This window comes from Carassius gibelio, chromosome A11 (genome assembly GCF_023724105.1).
Source record: "Carassius gibelio isolate Cgi1373 ecotype wild population from Czech Republic chromosome A11, carGib1.2-hapl.c, whole genome shotgun sequence".
NCBI lineage: Eukaryota > Metazoa > Chordata > Actinopteri > Cypriniformes > Cyprinidae > Carassius > Carassius gibelio.
Genome location: NC_068381.1, coordinates 10,280,269 through 10,298,833, shown reverse-complemented (window position 1 = coordinate 10,298,833; position 18,565 = coordinate 10,280,269). Strand labels below are relative to the sequence as shown.

Here is an 18,565-nt window from a genome sequence, read left to right as displayed (position 1 = left end):
AAAAGATGGGTCTTGCAAAATGATCAAGGAAAATAATTTCTTCTGTGCACCATGCAAATGCATATCTAAGCACCATTTCCTCATCTTAATACACTGCATCAAACAACTTGGAAGCTGCGTGGGGCTGCATTTTTATGACTAGGGCTATGTCACCTTGCACAGCAATCAGGATTAAGTGTGATGATATTTCATCCTGTCAAGCAGAGCATAGCATGTTGCACCTTTTCTCTCCCATGCACAGCATTGGCCCACGGAGGAACCATAAAAAAAACAGCACCATGGCATTAGGGAAACATTAAAAAAATGTGCTTCGACTGCTACATAAAGATCGATCCTGTATAACGGAACAAACCTGCACGCACTATTGAAGTCTGCATTTGAATATTGGCAAGCCAGACCATTGGAAGAGTACTTGCAGCTATTATGAGCATTTAGTCAGGGTTGCCTAGAACTGTATTTCATTCTAATGGCTTTTTTGATGGTCAATATGAGATTCTGACAGCCACTATAAAAATGAACTCTTCCAGTGAGATCAAGCTCTTGATAGATCAAGTTCAATTTAGCAAGAAAACACTACTATTGGGCCAGGACAAAAGAAATTGAACCCCCAATTTCACAGACAAGGCTTAAGCTAGCCCCAGACTAAAATGCATGTTTGAGCTGTATCAACTGAAAATATCTTGATCTTACATATCTTAAAATATGCAGTGTCGTTGTTCCATGTCAAGACCTTTTTTCAACTGCATTTTTGTAAAAAAAGTTGAAAATATATTTTTATTTAACTAAGGCCTAGCCCTGGCTTAAGCTAAGCCCTGTTTGTGAAACTGGGCCTTATGTACGATTATAAACCGTTATGCAAAAGCCTAAATAAGTCATGAAGCAATGCAGACAATAGATAGTGATGCAAAGGATCAAACCGAAGTATTGTCTACATTTGTGACAAACTGACTGGTGCCGTATCTCAGGACACTTTCTGAAGGTTTACCTAGTGTCAAAATAAAAGCTAAAATCAAATATGCAATGAAGAAAAAAAAAAAGATTTAATATCAATTAGAACAAAGCATTTTACATTTGTAAAGGTTATATTTCATAATCACAAAACACTGTCAACACTTCATTCCCAAAAATATATCAATGCAGGACAGCAAAAGACATACTGCAAGATGAAAATTCTGCAAAGAAAATTAAGTATTGTTTCAAGTACCCTGCTTAAAAAAAAAACATTTCAAGCATTCAGAACTTGTCCAGATCCCTGTCCTCATTGTCCAGGTTGTAAAGTGGAAATGACACGGCAGAGACAGGCTTAGGAGTGAGAGGGATTACGCTGTCCAAAGGCAGAAAACGCATCAGTTCAAGGCTAGCCAGGAGGTAGAACACTAAGGATTAAATCCAGTTGGTGTTCTATTAAAGAAGAGGCCTTATCCATTTTATAAAAATGAGAAATGATAAAAAGGTTTGTGTAATGCTGGGTTACCAAAGAAACTGAGTGTTTGTGGTGGCATCATGGCAATAACGGCTAATTATACTAATAATGCGACATTAACTAGGTCTTATTAGACTGGAAGCAAATTTCTGAGGTTGCCGCAGGCTACGACTAACGTGCTCATAATACACCAGTGAAAAGTAATGCTGTTTTTATACAGTTTAAGCAGGTGTTACCACATATTGTAAAATCACCTCAAACTTTGAGATATCAATAAAAGGCAAATTAGCCTAAATAAAGTGCTTTTCTTCAGATACAAGTAACCTGACTGACCAGATCACTAGATGCAAGTAACAATTACATAATTTGGGTTGTAATAATGGCACTATTCATTTATTTTCATGCGAGTGCAGAACAGAGTTCGTAATTCAAAGTTGTAGTTTTAGTGTAATTTTAATGGCCAGCAGCCCTGCTGTAGATTCTGGAGATTGCAAAAGGTTCAGATAAAAGAAAAGAAGAAAAAATGGTTTTGGCTGGTCTAGGTGAAGGTCGAATACCTTTTACATCCAGCAAACTTTCTTGTCCTGCTCACTCTGACTGTATCAAACAGCTCAATTCATTTATCATGTCAAAATAAACAAAACATCAACAACAACGTAAAAACAAAAAAGCCTCTCAGATGATAAACATTCCCTGTGAAGGATTACATTTACTTAAATATACATATATATACTCTTCAAATAATTTTTCTCTGTAAAAGAGGAGCAGGTCATGAAGAGAGGAGTCTCCGATCATACTGTATACAGAAGCACATGCATTGGGAGACCACTGGATCCAAAAGCCTTACAGATTAAATGGGCTGAATTAGTCTAAGAACGAGAAACTGTTGAATGATTGCATCTTGCAATACCTCAGCAAAACCAGAAGGTCAACATTTATAAATCAAGTAATCTTCTTCTTAATAGAGATTTATTTATTTATCATATTCTTTAGTCCATTTTGGGATAAGAGGGTTAAAGGCTTATTTATAAAAGTGCACTGAGAAGAAACCGCCAATGAGCCAACGCAAAACACGAGCAGGGAGATAACTCCTGGTCCCCCTGAACATTCAGGCTGTGATCAAGTTAATCCAATTTAGTTGAAAGAAGTTCCCCTTCCAGTCATTGACTAAAGCAATCCTTTGGAGACTGTTGTGTTCTACCTGGCTAGCTTCAATAGAGACTCCTGAAATAAACACATTAGGGAGAAAAATTTTGAAATCAAACACTCAGAAATATATATACACATGTAACTCTAAACATATATTATATTAATGCTAACAGTGGAATTCTACATTACCTCAGACTGTCCTGCATCATGGTTTGAGAGGTCTTCAGTCTTCACTTCCAGAGGAGCTGAAGCACTAGCCATCTGTATACTGCGTGTCACTGGCCCACCTTTTCTCTCCCGCGACCTTGTCGAAAAGCGTTCTTCCTTCTTAGACGGTGTCATTTTCACAACAGCCTCCTTTTTGACAACAACCTCCTTCTTGACAATAACCTCTTTAGATCGTTGCATTTTAGACTGTGGTCGCGTTGAAGAGTCATCAGTAAGTGCAGGAGTTATTGAAGTAAGTGGCTCATTGCTCTTTTTCACTTTCTTAGTTTGTGGTGCTGTGTTGTCTGCATGCATGGAGAGCCTCTTTGTACGTACCTGAGGTGCTTTTCCTTTACTTCCTGGTGGAAGTTCACTCTCAACTGCCTCAGAGCTGCGGGCTCTGGTTTTCCCCAAGGCCTTTGCACTTGGTTCAGAACCTGGTTCTTGTTTGACTTCAGGATCAGTGGCTCGACTTCGGAGACTCCTGTTTTTGTCTTGAGGTGTCAGAGCGCCTTTTTTCGACTTCTTGGCAACAGGTCTTTGTGGACAGCTGCAAGCGATGTGCTTATTGAGGCTGGCTGGGTATGTGAACTCTCTACTACAGTATGGGCATGCGTGGAGCTTATGGGTCTCCTCTTCCTTTACCCGGGTTGTTGGTTTCTTTACAGAGGCAGCAGACTTGTTCTTCTGAGATATGGCTTTCTGGACTAGCTGGTTTTTCTTCTTATTTAGGGCTGATAACTTTGCTTTGGAGGTTATATCTTGGTTAAAGTTGAGCCGTTTTGGCTGACCCATTCTGCGGAAAGCATTTTGCCCAGCAGACTCTCCTGTGGTGTTAAGAAGACCATTCGGAGATTGTTTCACAACCTGTTTAAGAGGAATGGGATTCTTCTTAGGGGTGTAGCGTCTCTTATCACTAGCATTAGCACAAACTAATATGTGTTTATGTAGCTCAGGCATGTTGTCAAAGCTGTTTCCACATTTGGTACACCGGATCGCAGTGCTAAATGTTTGGGGGATGTTGTGTGTGGTGAAATTAGTGGCGGAGGCAATCGAGCTATCAGGTGTTCGGTTGTGGTACGGGAAGGGTGGAGGCTTAAAGCTGGGGTAGTGTTGATTAATGCCAAGCCGTACATCTGGACCTTTTGGTTTACCAGCCTCAGAGGCCATAATCTTTATTGTAGTGTATAGTTCTTCTGTAGGGTCCTCATGGCCATTTTCCTCGTCTTCCACCTTTTTAGTGTCACCGTTGCACTCCTCAGAAGAATCCTCAGAGGTTGCTCCAGCAATAGAGACAAGAACAGCATCTTTCTCCACATTTACGCATGCAGGATCGGTGTAGTTCTGAGGTCTGAGCTTCCCGTTTTCAACGACAGTGTGAGTGCAACTCTGACTTGGATGTAGGTCACTTTGATGTTGCTGGAGATTGCAGAGGAAGGCAAACTCCTTTGAGCAAATGGAGCAAATATAAATTCTTCCTACACCATGGAAAGAGGAGCGGTGCTCAAGCAGCGCAGTGGCATTACCAAATAACTGCACGCAAAACTCACACTTAAAAGGCCACTCTGACGCATGCTCTATTATATGGCCACTAAGGTCTTTGATGGAGCGAAATGGCTCTTTGCAGACGTTACATACAAAATTCCTGACAAAAGTCTCCCGCTCTGGCGTCTCAAACTCATCAGAATTTCTGGGTGGAGTTCCAGGTGAAGTGTTGCTCCCATTTGTGGTAATATCCACCGCCCCCTCTTTTTTCATTATATCCTCTCCAACCAACTTATCAACTTCTGAACTCTTTTGTGGAGAATGCAATTCGCTGAGGAAAGTCGGTGATGACTCCTTTTTAGGAGTTGATTGTACTGTAGAAAGCAAAGACTTTGATTTGTGTCTGCCTTCTGTTTTATTATTGAGGTCTTGAGGGAGAGTTCCTTCACAGGAATGGCTTTGGCTGGTTTCAGAAGCAGTATCCCACTTTAGGCGAGAAGAACCTGCTTGATCTGCATTTCTTAAAAACTGAGGCTTAGAATCATGGTTTGAGCCCTCAAGTAGTGTTTCTGACTTTGAAGATGAATCTGCTGTACAATGTCTTTTTTCATCCTGAGGCAGTGGAGAAATCGCAGGGTCTAACGGCTCAGCAGTTTGGTCTGAATCATTAACAATGGAATTTAATCTATCATGGCATAATTCTGTTAAAGCAGACGAATCCGACACTTCCTCGAAACTATTATCTGCCTTGGGGGACATATTAGGGGACAATACAGGAAAAGGGGCAGGTGATGAGGCATCTGACATCTGAAGATGAGGTGATGATAAAGGTGGAGGTGATGGAATAGTTGGTAAGACTGGAGGAGGGGGTGTAGATGATGCTATACTAGATGAAGACGGAGAGGATGGATTAATAGTCATAGGGGTCAGAGAAGGAGGAGAGGCTGATTCACAAGGAAGGTGCTCGGATCCTGATCCGGGACTGGAGGGGCCAACACATGTGGCACTCTCAGAGGACGAAAGAACGTCAGGGCTTCCAAGAGTATTGGATCCTTCATCTCCAGGTGAGTTTAGGCCAGCATACTCGTTCATTAAGACTTTCTCTAAAATGCTGGTATTGGGTTTCTTTCTTTTTACATGTGGCATTAGTGTGGCTGAGCTCGTCTTTACTTCATGGTCGACAGGACTTTTACGGTTCATACTTAAGTCAAGCACAGCCTCTCCAGAGCCCTTGCTTACACTATTGTCATTTTTACTGAAGGAATTCGAAAGGTCAAGCGGCTGCTGATTGCAAGAATTCCCCCCGCTTCTTGAAGGAGACCAGTCTTTTCCTGTTAGGCTTACAGCATCCCCATGATCTTTGCTGGACAAACTCCAGGAATGTGTCATGCAATGGCTTTCAATCTTTGGCACCTTCAGAGAGCATGAAACCCCAGTTGCAAGGCTTATGCTGTCATTTATTTGTGGCGGGCTACTCTGTGAAGTTGTGGGAGGGGAGGCAGTCCTTCTTTTAAACTTTCCTTGGACAGTAGGAAGTGAAGTTACGGAAAGCGGGGTGGTCAATCTATGGCCATCTGTAATTAGACCTATGGCTGGTTTCTGACCATCCGGGGCCTGTAGTAATTGTTTGAGTTTTGGAGAGAGATAAACCGTTTTCTCCTTCTGACCAGCTAACGTTTCAGTTGACTGGGAGAAAATGTTTCCTACCAACAAAGATGACTGAGAGGAAGGGGAGGACAGGGAGGAAGAGGAGGATGCTGTTTCTGTTTCCATTTTCACAGCAGGCAGCAGTGGTGGTGTAGTAGTTCGTCTTTTAGAAGCTGTCTGAGCTACGCATGAAACTTCTTTCACTGGACAAGTCTGTGTTTGTTTGGGACTTAGAATGAGCGCATCAAGGCCAAACAATGCTGCAGTGCTTGAATCAACCTCAATGAACTCACAGTTGCTCACTGTGCTTGTAGATGGGATCTTTCCATCAATGTAATGGCTGAGATTTTCCGAAATGTTGTTAGAGATATCCACCATACAATCCTCTCTATCCCCCTCATCCTCAGACTCCACACTGGGCACATAAATTGGTGGTGGACTGGCACTTGGAGACTTTTCCAGGAGCGAAACAGGCTGCCCTTGTTCATGCTGCTGCTGATGGGAGGAGCCATCTTGCAGAAGCATACCTTTCCGTCGAACACCTTTTGGCATTAGATGCCGCTCGTGGATTCTGCGCTGGTGTCTGCGCATGTTGGTGTGTGTGCCGAAAGCCTTGTTACAGTACTTGCAAGGATGAAGCTCTTTTGACTCCCCATTCTCATTCAATATAAAAGGTCGATCAGATTCAGCACCAAGCTCTTTTTTCAAACTGTCAGAGGTTTGCTGAGGTGGACTGTTCTGTGTGTTCATAATGACTGAATGGCTTGGCGAGGATGCACTGCCAGAGGTAGCAGAATCATTGGGTGCCGTGGGACTGTGGAGGAACGTTGTTCCGCTAAGTGATCCGGGCCTATTTAAAGTTTTACTCCCATTCTCATGTCTACGTTCATGTCTGCGCCTGCCTACCTGAGAGCCAAAGGGCTTGGCACAATACCGGCATTTAAAAGTATGAGTTTGATGGTTTGAAGTAGTGTGAATGTGAGCGTGGCGTTCCAGGCCTTGTTTGGTGGAGAAATGTCGCTCGCAATGCTGACAGGGGTAAGTTCCTCCTTGGGGGTCATCCTCGAAATCCCCCTCTGCCTCCAACTCAGGATTCGCTAAAGATGATATACACTCTGTATCACACAGTGGACTCTCAGAGCTTTCTTCTGCAGGGCTGCCTGAAAATAAATTCAAGAGAGACTTTTCATTCCCATCAACTGATTCTGCCTTAGAGGGATGCTGTGGGCTCTGATTTAACTGGGGCTGCTGAAGTTGTCCATCATCCTCTGCATTTTCCTCATCCAATCCTTCCCTCTGGTTCATGTCTATCGTATGAGACTGGACAGGATTTTCATTTTCCGTATAAGACGACTGGGAAGCTGCATTCTCCTGTTGCAACTCTGAAGGTGAAGGGGATCTTTCCTCACCATTAATCCCTGAATAACAAGAAAAATATATTTAAAAATGCAAAATCATAACTGAAGTTGAAAATGATTTATATAAAGGCATAATTCTGTTACAATAACACTACAACTAGGGCTGGAACTAATCCATAAAATCGGTAGAGAAATAATTCTAAACTAATTTCATTCATTTAGTCAGGTGTGTGTCCTACGGAAGCAAAATAATTACAAATGTCAAAAAAGCATGTTGAAGTGCGCTAACTGAAAAAATAATGCATTGCATTAACAGTTCTGAAATGTTTATGCCTTGTATTGTCAGGGTTTGCATTTTAAGGGGCTGAAATTTAACAGTTGTTTATTAAAGCTGTCAATATTTCAATTCAAGACATTTTACACACATTTTCTAATAATTCAGTGAAGTGACATTCAGCCAAGTATGGTGACCCATACTCAGAATTTGTGCTCTGTATTTAACCCATCCAAAGTGCACACCCACAGCAGTGAACACACACACACTGTGAGCACACACCCGGAACAGTGGGCAGCCATTTATGCAGCGGCGCCTGCGGAGCAGTTGGGGGATCGGTGCCTTGCTCAAGGGCACTTAAGTCGTCGTATTGCCAGCTTGAGATTCGAACCCACAACCCTAATTTTAGGAGTCAAACTCTCTAATCACTAGGCCACGAATTCCCCTATTCATATTCACCTTCCAAAGTTCACTCTAAAATATTCATTGTTTAAAAATACGATGTATAAAATTTGACAGGCAATTTTCAGTCCAATTTATTTCACTTTACAAATTCAGTTCCACTAATTCAGTGGAATAATTCAGAAAATTCAGCGTTGCTCTGCAGGAACAGCAGTAGAGTACGATGCATGATCTACATCTGCTGTTAGTAGCTCACCAGCAGGTGGCACAAGACCAAAGCAAAAAGTAAAGCAAGACATTAAAATCACAAAAACTCATTTGGAGAAATGAAGCAAACAGTAGAAGTTAAGATTATTAGGACCAGTATGTATATGCGGAAAATCTGACTCAAAAGCTGTTCATATTTAATTCAGCATCTTTGCTGTTGCTTGTTTCCCTGTGAAGCCACATGTAAGTAGCTTTCTCTAACAAAGGAGATTTTAATGCTATTTTACCCGACACTGATATACAGAACTAATATTACATCTAAGATACTGATGTCGGTTGCTTAGTTTCTTTAACTTTATATCATGGCTTGTGTGATGCTGATTTGTAATACTGGCAAACTATACAGGCAAGTAGATGAGGTCAGAAGAACGCAACACTCTGCATTTTCTTTATAATCACTTTTTTTAACACAGTAATTTTAGTTTTAGGTTCGCTATTTGCTGGACATGGGCTTTCCCTTGCTACTGTTCTACAGAGTCGACAAAGATATCACTACCATAGTTAGTTTAAACAATATGCAACCACTTTATATCGACATGTATTCAAAACCGCCTGTGTATTGTAGCTGCACATTTTAACTGTAGAAGACATGATGCACGGTGCCAAAGGGACTGTCTGACAATCCACTCACAAGGTTAAAAAGTCCAATGTTTTTTTTGTATTTTGTTTTTCCTTAAAGATGAAAAAAATAAAATAGGCGAATTACAGCAATTTTCCTAAGAATAATTATGTACTGTATATACAGTAAGGAAATTTCAACTGTAGTAAATCAGTCTGGTTCCTACACACATAGAACAACATTTGGAACATGAAAAGCCACGTTTTGCTGAATTTCTGTACGCTTTTTTTTCTTAAAAATATTTGTGTACTTAGTTGTAGTATTGTCTACGGCGAGATATTGGCAATATATATTTAGTCAGTTTGCCCTCTGACATTCACTCTAGCTATGTAAACATAACATTGAATAAATAATTGAACTTTGTTTTAAACTGTGAGGTAAATTTGCAGATGATCCCTAAAGCAGCCTAGGTGAATATGCTGCGAAAAGGTACAATAAAATTCAAATGCTTACATGTGGCTTCACGGGGAAACAAGCAACAGCTTTTACGCATATACATACTGGCCCTGATAATCATAACTTCTAATGCTTGCTCCATTTCTGCAAATCAGTTTTTGTGATTGAATGTCTTGGTTTACTTGTTGCTTTGGTCTTGTGCCACCTGCTGGTAAGAGACTAACAGCAGATGTAGATCATCCATTGAATTTTCTGCCAAATTTGAACCACTAAATTAGAGGAAGGGAATTTGTAAATTGAAAAAATTGACTAAAGATTGTCTGTTGAATATTATACATCGTATTTTTAAAAAGAATATTACGGAATATTTTGGAAGTGAACTCTGGACAGTGAATGAGAATTATTGAATTTTTAATCATGAAATATTTTTAATTAAAATATCGACAGCTTAAATAACTATTAAATTTCAGCCGCTAAAAATGCAAGCCCAGAAAATAGCACTGTTAATTTAATGCATAATTTTTTCAGTTAGTGCAATTCAAAATGCTTTTTTGTTTCAAAAACATTATTTTACTTCCATAGTGTGCTGGGCATAAAAACCTCCACTAATGAGGTCTCTTTACAGAACTGAAAACTGCATTTCGATAAACAAAATTCAAAAAAGCTAATTGAATTAGTTCATAGTGCAGGAAAAGTGCATTCCTTAAGCTTTTTGAAACTTGAGAATGGTTTATATTAATTGTTTTAAACAAATCCATAAACATACAGGTTAACATGCTTTTCAGGTGCTTGAACAGATGTGACCGTTTGAAACATGTTTTATTTAGCGCACAACTTTCATTTTATGGGTATATCCTTATCTATAAATTGTAGAAATTCAGAAACAAATCAATTTGCACATTGTTTAAAGAATAACCTTGGGCAGGATGTAGAATAACATGGGTTTTTTTTTTGGCTTTTTGACCTTTTAAAAAAAACAATTAAATAAAGTGATGTACTAATTATCAAAATAATTGATGGTTGCAGTCCTACTGTTAACCATAACAAAAATATTATGACTAGGCAAAAACATACTTGTGAACGGCACAAATCCCTGCCAGGGGCTGATGAAGAGCAAAACCTACCTTCCTCCGAGTCCCGCATCTCTGCAATTGAAGTTTCAGCAGCACTCGATTTCTTCGGTTCACAGAATCCACCCAAATCAGCCTGCCTGGCTTTTTCCGACAGCTTCCTCCTTGCTTTAGGGAGAAACAATCTATTTTTAGAAAAATAGAAAACTTTGAAAACTTACTAAAGCCAGCAAAAAGCAATTAGGTTTAGGTTTCTTATCTGTCAAAACCTACAATAACTGAATCCAATGACATTCCATAGAAGTATAAATATTTCATACTATATAAACTGAAATTTCATAAATAAAAACTTAAAACTGTAAAGCATGAAGTTTTGGAAGAACATCTGGTACATTAACTAGAATCAAGAGCTCCACCTGCAAGATCCAAAACAAGTGTGCCACAGCCTTCTTTTCTACACGAGCAGCTCACCACAAAACCAGACCGACAACTCAGTAACTGCAGCACTGTACATGACACAGGCAAAGAAGTGCTTGTTTTCATATTTAATGTCTAGAATAAAATCTACATCACCATTATTACATGATAACTGTAGGGAACATTCATTGTTACTGAACAGCAGTTGACTTGTATGGAACACAAAAGATGATGAAGGGGGAAAAACACACTGAGATATCCTTAAAAGTATCTCCTTTTGTGCTTCAACAGAAGATAGGTTTGGAGTGATTTGAGGGTGAGAAAATGACAACAGAATTAATTAACTTTCCATTTAAGTGTGAATGCTGGCAAATTACAAATGCTTTTATGTACATTTACACAGAGGTTCACAGAAATTGTCTCAGCCAAGAAAAGAAACAAGCTGTCCGCTGCTGTGCTTGTGACAAGGTCAACTTGGGAGCATCTTGTACAAAACCCGATACATAAAAGAGACACATTTAACAAACTTGGTCATCTGACTTTACTTGTCAAACAGTCATTCCCACAAATCAATTCACTACTTTGTCTTCAAATGCTAATCGGTTACATTATCTACACAACCGTGAATGTTTTCAAACTAAATTCACTTAATGTTTCAATGCACAAAACACGGCAAACTGTCTGTAATGCACATCCAGACTTTCCTGCTTTTGCATCATAACGGATTTATGCAGATAAATCCCTCAATCCCTCTTGATTTTTAAACTGTGTGACAGCAAACTTTTGGATGTCATTTACATGCAAGTATTTGGAGGCCAGCTTTTACTTAGGTCTTTTGGGACTTAAGCTAACTTAAACTTCATGCATTTAGCTGCACTGTCATTGAACAGATGAAAGTAAAATTCCTATTTCCTCAATGAAAGGACCAGCAAATGATCCTCTCAAGAGAAAGTTTAAATCGTCCTTTTCAGTCATTCTTACATCAGCCTATAGATTACATCCAGCCCAGATACAACCGTTTAAACTCAAAAATATAATTGTGCAACATTTTATAGTAAAATTAATTCCCACGAACGTTTCTTAAATTATGTACAAGTTTATAAGCATCAAATAAATCATGTAATGAAGTGGTGTGCGACTCGTGTCTATCTGTTTTAGAGGTTACACTCTGTTTATTTTATGGCTCGTTTAGTCAAACGCTTTGCAGGGAGGGTCTGGAAGGTCATCTCGTTAGTCATGGGTTGTGTTTCTAAACCTAGCGAGCTGTCCATCTAGATGGCATGCTCGAGCATCACACGCGCGTTTGAACGGTTTAAATCGAACACTCGAACGTGTCCATGATGCTCACAATGCTCTAGGTGAGAAGTTCACTAGATTTGGAGACACTGGAATAAGGTCCGTGTCTGCAAGTCGACTAACCGACCGCTCATCAACTTGAGGAAGAGTACGTTATATTTCACCGCACTGTGGCTCAGTCCCTGAGTTTCTTTTTAACAAAGTTGATGACAACATAACGTCATGGATAATTCCTGTTTTTGAATCATCTTCGTATAAGACGGGCGAATAGCCAGGTGGCTAACATGCTAGTTCCAGCTAGCGACTGCGAACGCTTCCAAACATATAATAAACGTGTTTTCGGACGCCGGCTAGATAAATCTATAGAAAAAACACCAGGTATGAGCAATAAGAGGCAGTGTCTTCATTTTACCTCGCTTTGCTCTAGGTGAACTCTTCTTGCTCAGGTTGCTAGTCCTTTCTTCCTCTAATGCAGCTGCTATCTCAGGATTGTCTTCCCCATTGTACCACACGAGAAGTTCTTCGCCCGGTCCGATTGGCTGATGGGGAGTACACGAACCAATCAGAGTCGAGCTTTTTGGTATGCCATAGAATGAAATACTATCTAGGCCTTGACGCTCTGTCAGGCATTTAGGAACAGACCCCCATAACAAACTAAGGTGCAGTATCAGACAGCTCCTTTAAGGGAATGGAGATTTGATAGCATTTAAGTTACGTTAAAAGTGCACTGTTCATCTGTCAACTACCACATACATAGAAAAAATGAAAAAAAATAAATAAATAAATATGAGTGTAGGGGTCTTCAAACTGGGAACCTGAGGGGGCTGCAAAGAGGTACTGTCAATTTTCAGTGTAAAGCATATCTAAAAAAAACAATACAATCATGAGATTTATTCTATTAACCGCCCCTTTTTAAACACTAAGAAATACATTTATAAGATTATAATTTAGGTTTATATAAGCATACATAAAATTGTAGGCTATAAGTGCATTTTTAATTCCTTGCAATGTACATACTTTTAAGAACAATAGAACCCATGCTTTGCTTAGTGGGGGTTCAACAGCACCATGCTCATACACATTTACAATTCTCTTTCCATTATACATCTAATATTAATAGTGGTAGAAAAAAAAACGTTGATACTAGCTAACTTAAAAAAATCATTTGCTTTAATACGCTGAGCTAATTAGTTAAATAATTTCAAGTTTTTTATGTTTTTAAAATAAGTGTCTTATGCTCCCCAATGCAGTGTTATTTGATTTGATTAAAAGCTACAGTTAAACATTAATATTGTGAAATATAAATCAAATGTACAATAATTATTTTCTATTTTAATATATTTTAAAATATAAAGTATTCCTGTCATGCAAAGCTGAATTTTCATCAGCCATTACTCCATCAGTGTCCCATGATCCTTCAGAAATCATTCCAATATGCTGATTTAACATCCAGATATGCTCAAGAACCATTTCTTCTTATTATTATCAATAAGAAAACAGTTGTGCTGTTTAATATTTTTGTTGAAACAAAAAGATTTTTCAGGATTTCTTGATGAATATAAAGTTCAAAGGTTCACAGAAATATTTTGGGATAATGTGAAGTTGTTACAGTCACATTTTTAATGTCAATTTAATGCATCTATGTTGTATAAAGATGTTAATTTCTTTAAGTCTTACTGACCCCAAACTTTTGAGCAGCAGTACAGCTGCTTGGTATTTTAGGAAAAGTGTACCCTGCGAGGGAATCATATTATTTTGGGGGTCCACCACATATAAAAGTTTGAAACCCCTTCTCTGCCATATGGATCTCCTCCAGGCTCTTTGCAATCATAACCTAACATGGTCAAACTCAAACCAACTCCTCACATGTTAAAGGTGAACCTACCCTTAACACTTTGTAGTAAATAGCTCTGTTGATCTCCAGTGGAAAGAGGTTTTGCTCTTGAGAAGAGCGTGCCCAGTTCACATACCGCAACCAGTTTCCTTTCATTGGATCTGTGGCATCTACACACATCCACCCCGAGGCTGGAAAATACACCTAATGATAATGGAACAATATGCATTTAATCAAGGACCACTGCTAAAACATACACTGCCATTCAGAAGTTTGGGGTTGTTGTTTTTACGGTATTTTTGGTGAGCATAATAGTCTTATTCATAAACATTAAAACCTTAAAAGACCCCGAATTCTTGAACGGTGGTGTATATAGATCCAAGCATGCTTTGTGTTCATCAGTGTATTCAGACTTCTAGACAAGCAGAACTAGAGTTTCCTGTGTGTGTTGTCTAATACGTACCTCCCACATGTAAACATTGCTGGTCACTTGAGATCTCTTCTTTCGTTCTCCCACAAATGGTCCAAACCTATTGCCTTTAGGTATTACTCTAGATGCCCAGACACCTACAGAGAGACACGGACAGCATGAGAAATCTTATGCAAGCAAACATTGGAAACACAAATGTTATTGTCTTCTCTATTCATTCACTTTTATATATATATATATTTTTTTTTTGACAGGTTTTTGAATCCTCAATCAGAGTGAGCCACTTTTAGATCTTCAGAGAGCCATTTCCGAAGCATATTCAATATGAATCATTTATCTGTATATTTCTAGGGCACCACCACAGTGTGCTGCGCATTCTCGATTTCACACATCAAACTAAATAAGATTTGGAACATTTCATAGGCTTTCATCAGACAGAAAATACTAATGAATATTAATGACGATAATGAACACACAACTTCTCGTTAACAGAATCATTTACAAGTACTCAACCATGCTGCTGCTCACCAATGCGATTGGGGGTGACAGCTGATGGTCCCAGCTTCATGCTGTTTGGCAGCCCCTTCCACACATGGGCCGGGATGTCATCCAAAGTTTCATATGTTCCTTGAGGCAAAGCCATTACAGCCTCAAAAAAGGGAAGGGGGCACTTTACAGTTTATATGTAACCAGTGCTCATAGTACTTGCTTTTAGAGCAAAAGTATGAACTTTAAAAAAAAAAAAAAAAAAAAGGAATTAAGTCTAAATTATATTAAACCACTATACCTGCAACCAAGGATTTAACATTCAACTGAACTTTGAGCCCCCCAAAACCTTTCTTATTTCATAGATCCTGTAAAACAGAAAAGGAGCAGTTATTTTCACCATGTACTGTAGAACAAAATAATCCTTTATGTTTATGATGCAGGATGAGACTTGCTCTCAAACGATCCCCAAGGCTGAAAGCATGAGAAGACCATTTCAAGGAATGCGTAAAACCACAAATACTCCTTCAGTAAACTCAAAGTCTCTGATATTTGCTTTTCTTTTATTTGCACTATTGTTTGATAGGTTGGCATCAGTGTGATTTTTGTTGTTGTTGAAAGAAACGATTCAGCAGTGATGCATTACTTTCATTAGAAGTGAGAATAAAATCTTTTAAATAGTTCCAAAAGATTTAGATTTCAAATAAATGCTGTTCAACTTTCTATTCATCAAAGAACACTGAAAAAATATGAATCAGCCCAACGGGTTTTAACACTGATAAGAAAGGGAAAAAAAGGTTTTCTTAAGCACAAGCATTAGAATGATTTAATATCTGCTGCAAATTCAGCCATCACAGATATAAATCACATTTTCAAACATAGTTCTTTTAAATTGTAATACTATTTTACAATATTACCGTTTTAACATTTTTTTTGAGCAAACAGCTGCAGCCTCAGCAAGCATAATACATTGTAAATAACATTAAAATAACATAAAAATCATAAAACAAAACACCCAAAGGCAGTGTTTTTAATTATGTACAACATAATAGGGTAAATCCGCCAGCAAAAGATCATGTTGCTTTTCTAGCATCATAACTTCTGAGATGTTTTAGTAAGTGAAGAGGAATCACCTTCAAGGTGTTTTTCAAACCAAATTGTGGCCTAACAGGTCAATCAATCAATCACCTTTATTTATATAGTGCTTTAAACAAAATACATTGCGCCAAAGCACTGAACAACATTCATTTGGAAAACAGTGTCTCAATAATGCAAAATGATAGTTAAAGGCAGTTTATCATTGAATTCATTGATGTCATCTCTGTTCAGTTGAAATAGTGTCTGTTTTAATTTGCAATCAAGTCAACGATATCGCTGTAGATGAAGTGACCCCAACTAAGCAAGCCAGAGGCGACAGCGGCAAGGAACCGAAACTCCATCGGTGACAGAATGGAGAAAAAAACCTTGGGAGAAACCAGGCTCAGTTGGGGGGCCAGTTCTCCTCTGACCAGACGAAACCAGTAGTTCAATTCCAGGCTGCAGCAAAGTCAGATTGTGCAGAAGAAAAGTCAGATTGTGCAGGTGTGGTTAGACTATAAACAGTATCTATTCCCGGGGGCCTCACAGACATTACACGTGTAATTAACCCAGCCTCACCTTAGATCCAACCAACCACCTAAGAAATAGCCCTCAAAAACATATCATTTAGTCAGGCATATAGGTGCAAATCCCACAGTTTTAGAAATGATGACGCATTTTGTTGTGGGTCTGCAGAGAATTCTTCTCAAAACATAAGAATAGAGCAATAACCAGAGCTGACAGGACGGTAAGTAGAACATTGTCATCAGGATTGGATGACAGCTACAGAGAAAAAGGGGAAATTGAGAAAACAGCATGACACACAAGGGGCCTCTCTGATGTGACACTGTTACATAAGCGCGGAGGTCGCACACAGATTCTCGGCTTCCACTGGAGCATGCAAACCCAACACAACAGAAAGGGTGTTAAACATGCTTTTGGAATCAAATTCAAACGGTTTTTGTCAGGATGGACGCTTGCAGAAATGATTCATGACATCATTAGACTCAAATCTCAGTAGTGAATAAAATGTGATTTCTAATTTGCATTAGCCTACGTGTGGTCGTACAGCCACAAAAAGAACATTTCACTCAGAGCAGAGAGGATTCATTATTTTATCTTGTCAGTACAAAAAAAATTAAATTAGTCTGCAGCAGTGACCTCCTCTGAAGTAACAGTCTCATAAATGTGCGGAATAACTTTATAATGATAAACCTTTGCCACCAGAATTGTATTAATCAATCAATTTAACCCTATAATCAGTCATTTTAATCTAACGTTAAAATGGCATTTTTTTTTTGTCCTAGTAATTTCTAATCTATAGTCTTCAAATAAACCTGGTTTTGCAATCCACTTTTCATAAAATAATCTGCTGTAACTGTAAAATAAATAAATAAAATGGTGAGACACCATCATATTGGCTTAAAAATGTATTATTCTTAAATATTCCAACATGGCAGGGTCCATGAGGGTGCGACCCACTCTATGCGATAAACATACAATAAAACTGATATGATTTCGGTCTTTGTTTAATGTGAATGTATCATTTTAAATAAAATACATTTCTCAAAATGTTTTTAATTTACTTTAACTTATTTAATTAGCAAAAAAAAAATTGCTGAGTGCACCTTTAAGTTCACGATCCACTGTCCTACTGTGTTTATTGCATTTTAACGTGTTCTGTAAACTATATGTAAGAATTCAGAAAAGGATGGCTTGCGAGGCAGGAGCATGAATAAGATCCAGAGATGAATGAGAAGTCTTTGTTAATAATAGACGGTCACTGTGGGACAAAGAAACGAGGCGTTTCAGCACCCACAGCCGAAGATGCTTCAACTAACAGCGAAAAAGTTTCCAAATTCTTCAAAGAAACCCCAGCAAACACTTACAGTACGATATTTGGAGGAGGATTATTTATGCACACACACAATACTAATATGCTCCCATGCAGCATAATTATAATAAACCTGAATAAAAAACAAATCGTAAATCAATCACGGGTTATAGCCTATGCAAAATAGATGTAAAATGTATCCTTGTGTTTCAAATATTGTCATGGAAACCAGATGCCGTTAAATAGTGAATTAACCCAGCTCGTGCACAGCTGCTCAGGTTGTATATCGCGACTTTCAGGCAAACAAACACACGTCGCGCTTTAACCACACTTAATCACATTTTCGCTCCAGGAATCTTCTACGAGAGAAAAAGTTCTCTAAAATGTTTCAGCAGAGCCCTCGGGTTGCTGTGTGGACTGGCAGGGCAAACAGATTTGATTGTTATCATCAATCCGAGCACTCAGAAGTGCACTAACCCGAAGCAGCTCACTCAGCTCGCAAGGTGTCCTCCTGCTTTCCAAGCCATTCAGAGCAGCGGTGCAAAGGCTTGATTGAAATAAAAATGTGAGCCTGGGGTTCTTTGAACACTTACCTGTTGTTTTCACCGGCACGGTGTAGTTTTTGGTCTACCTGCTTCCCAGTGTGCTGAAAATGGCGGATGGAGACTAGAGCTTATAGAGCTTCCCCAGTGTAACTGCTCGGATGGGTCGCAGATTTGGGAGAGGCACACGACCATCACGATGGGCCATAAGTGAAAGTAAAGCTGGCAAAACCTGGACCATCACAAATCTGTTCATTCAAAGAGACAAAATCAAACCAAAATGTGCCTTGTTAGCTTGGCTTACCTATTGTGTTCAGTTGTACACTATGCATAGGGGAGACATGAGCTAATT

At 39.0% G+C, this 18,565-nt stretch overlaps 1 protein-coding gene across 2 annotated transcripts; it reads right to left on the bottom strand.

Annotated features, from left to right (window-relative positions):
* Nucleotides 1-1,016: 1,016 nt before the first annotated feature.
* LOC128022285 (PR domain zinc finger protein 2) lies at nucleotides 1,017-18,342 on the bottom strand. Of its 2 annotated transcripts, XM_052609661.1 has the most exons (9): nucleotides 18,265-18,342; nucleotides 15,062-15,128; nucleotides 14,803-14,923; nucleotides 14,308-14,411; nucleotides 13,896-14,048; nucleotides 12,423-12,549; nucleotides 10,352-10,465; nucleotides 2,762-7,329; nucleotides 1,017-2,647 (listed from the first exon to the last, which is right to left on the bottom strand). In XM_052609661.1, exons 2-9 carry the CDS (start codon nucleotides 15,080-15,082, stop codon nucleotides 2,621-2,623), a joined length of 5,235 nt encoding a protein of 1,744 aa, XP_052465621.1. In that variant the 5' UTR covers nucleotides 15,083-15,128; nucleotides 18,265-18,342; the 3' UTR covers nucleotides 1,017-2,620. The 2 variants fall into 2 exon arrangements, with proteins under 2 accessions (XP_052465621.1, XP_052465622.1); XM_052609662.1 differs by lacking the exons at nucleotides 13,896-14,048; nucleotides 14,308-14,411; nucleotides 14,803-14,923; nucleotides 15,062-15,128; nucleotides 18,265-18,342 and having other exon boundaries at nucleotides 10,352-10,482; nucleotides 12,423-12,513.
* Nucleotides 18,343-18,565: the final 223 nt, after the last annotated feature.

Coding starts and splice junctions, on each gene's coding strand:
- LOC128022285 (XM_052609661.1), bottom strand. CDS start 15,082: ATGTTAAATCCTTGGTTGCAG. Junction 14,412..14,802: donor TGTCACCCCCAATCGCATTG/GTGAGCAGCAGC, acceptor GTCTCTCTGTAG/GTGTCTGGGCATCTAGAGTA. Junction 14,049..14,307: donor GCAATGTTTACATGTGGGAG/GTACGTATTAGA, acceptor CATTATCATTAG/GTGTATTTTCCAGCCTCGGG.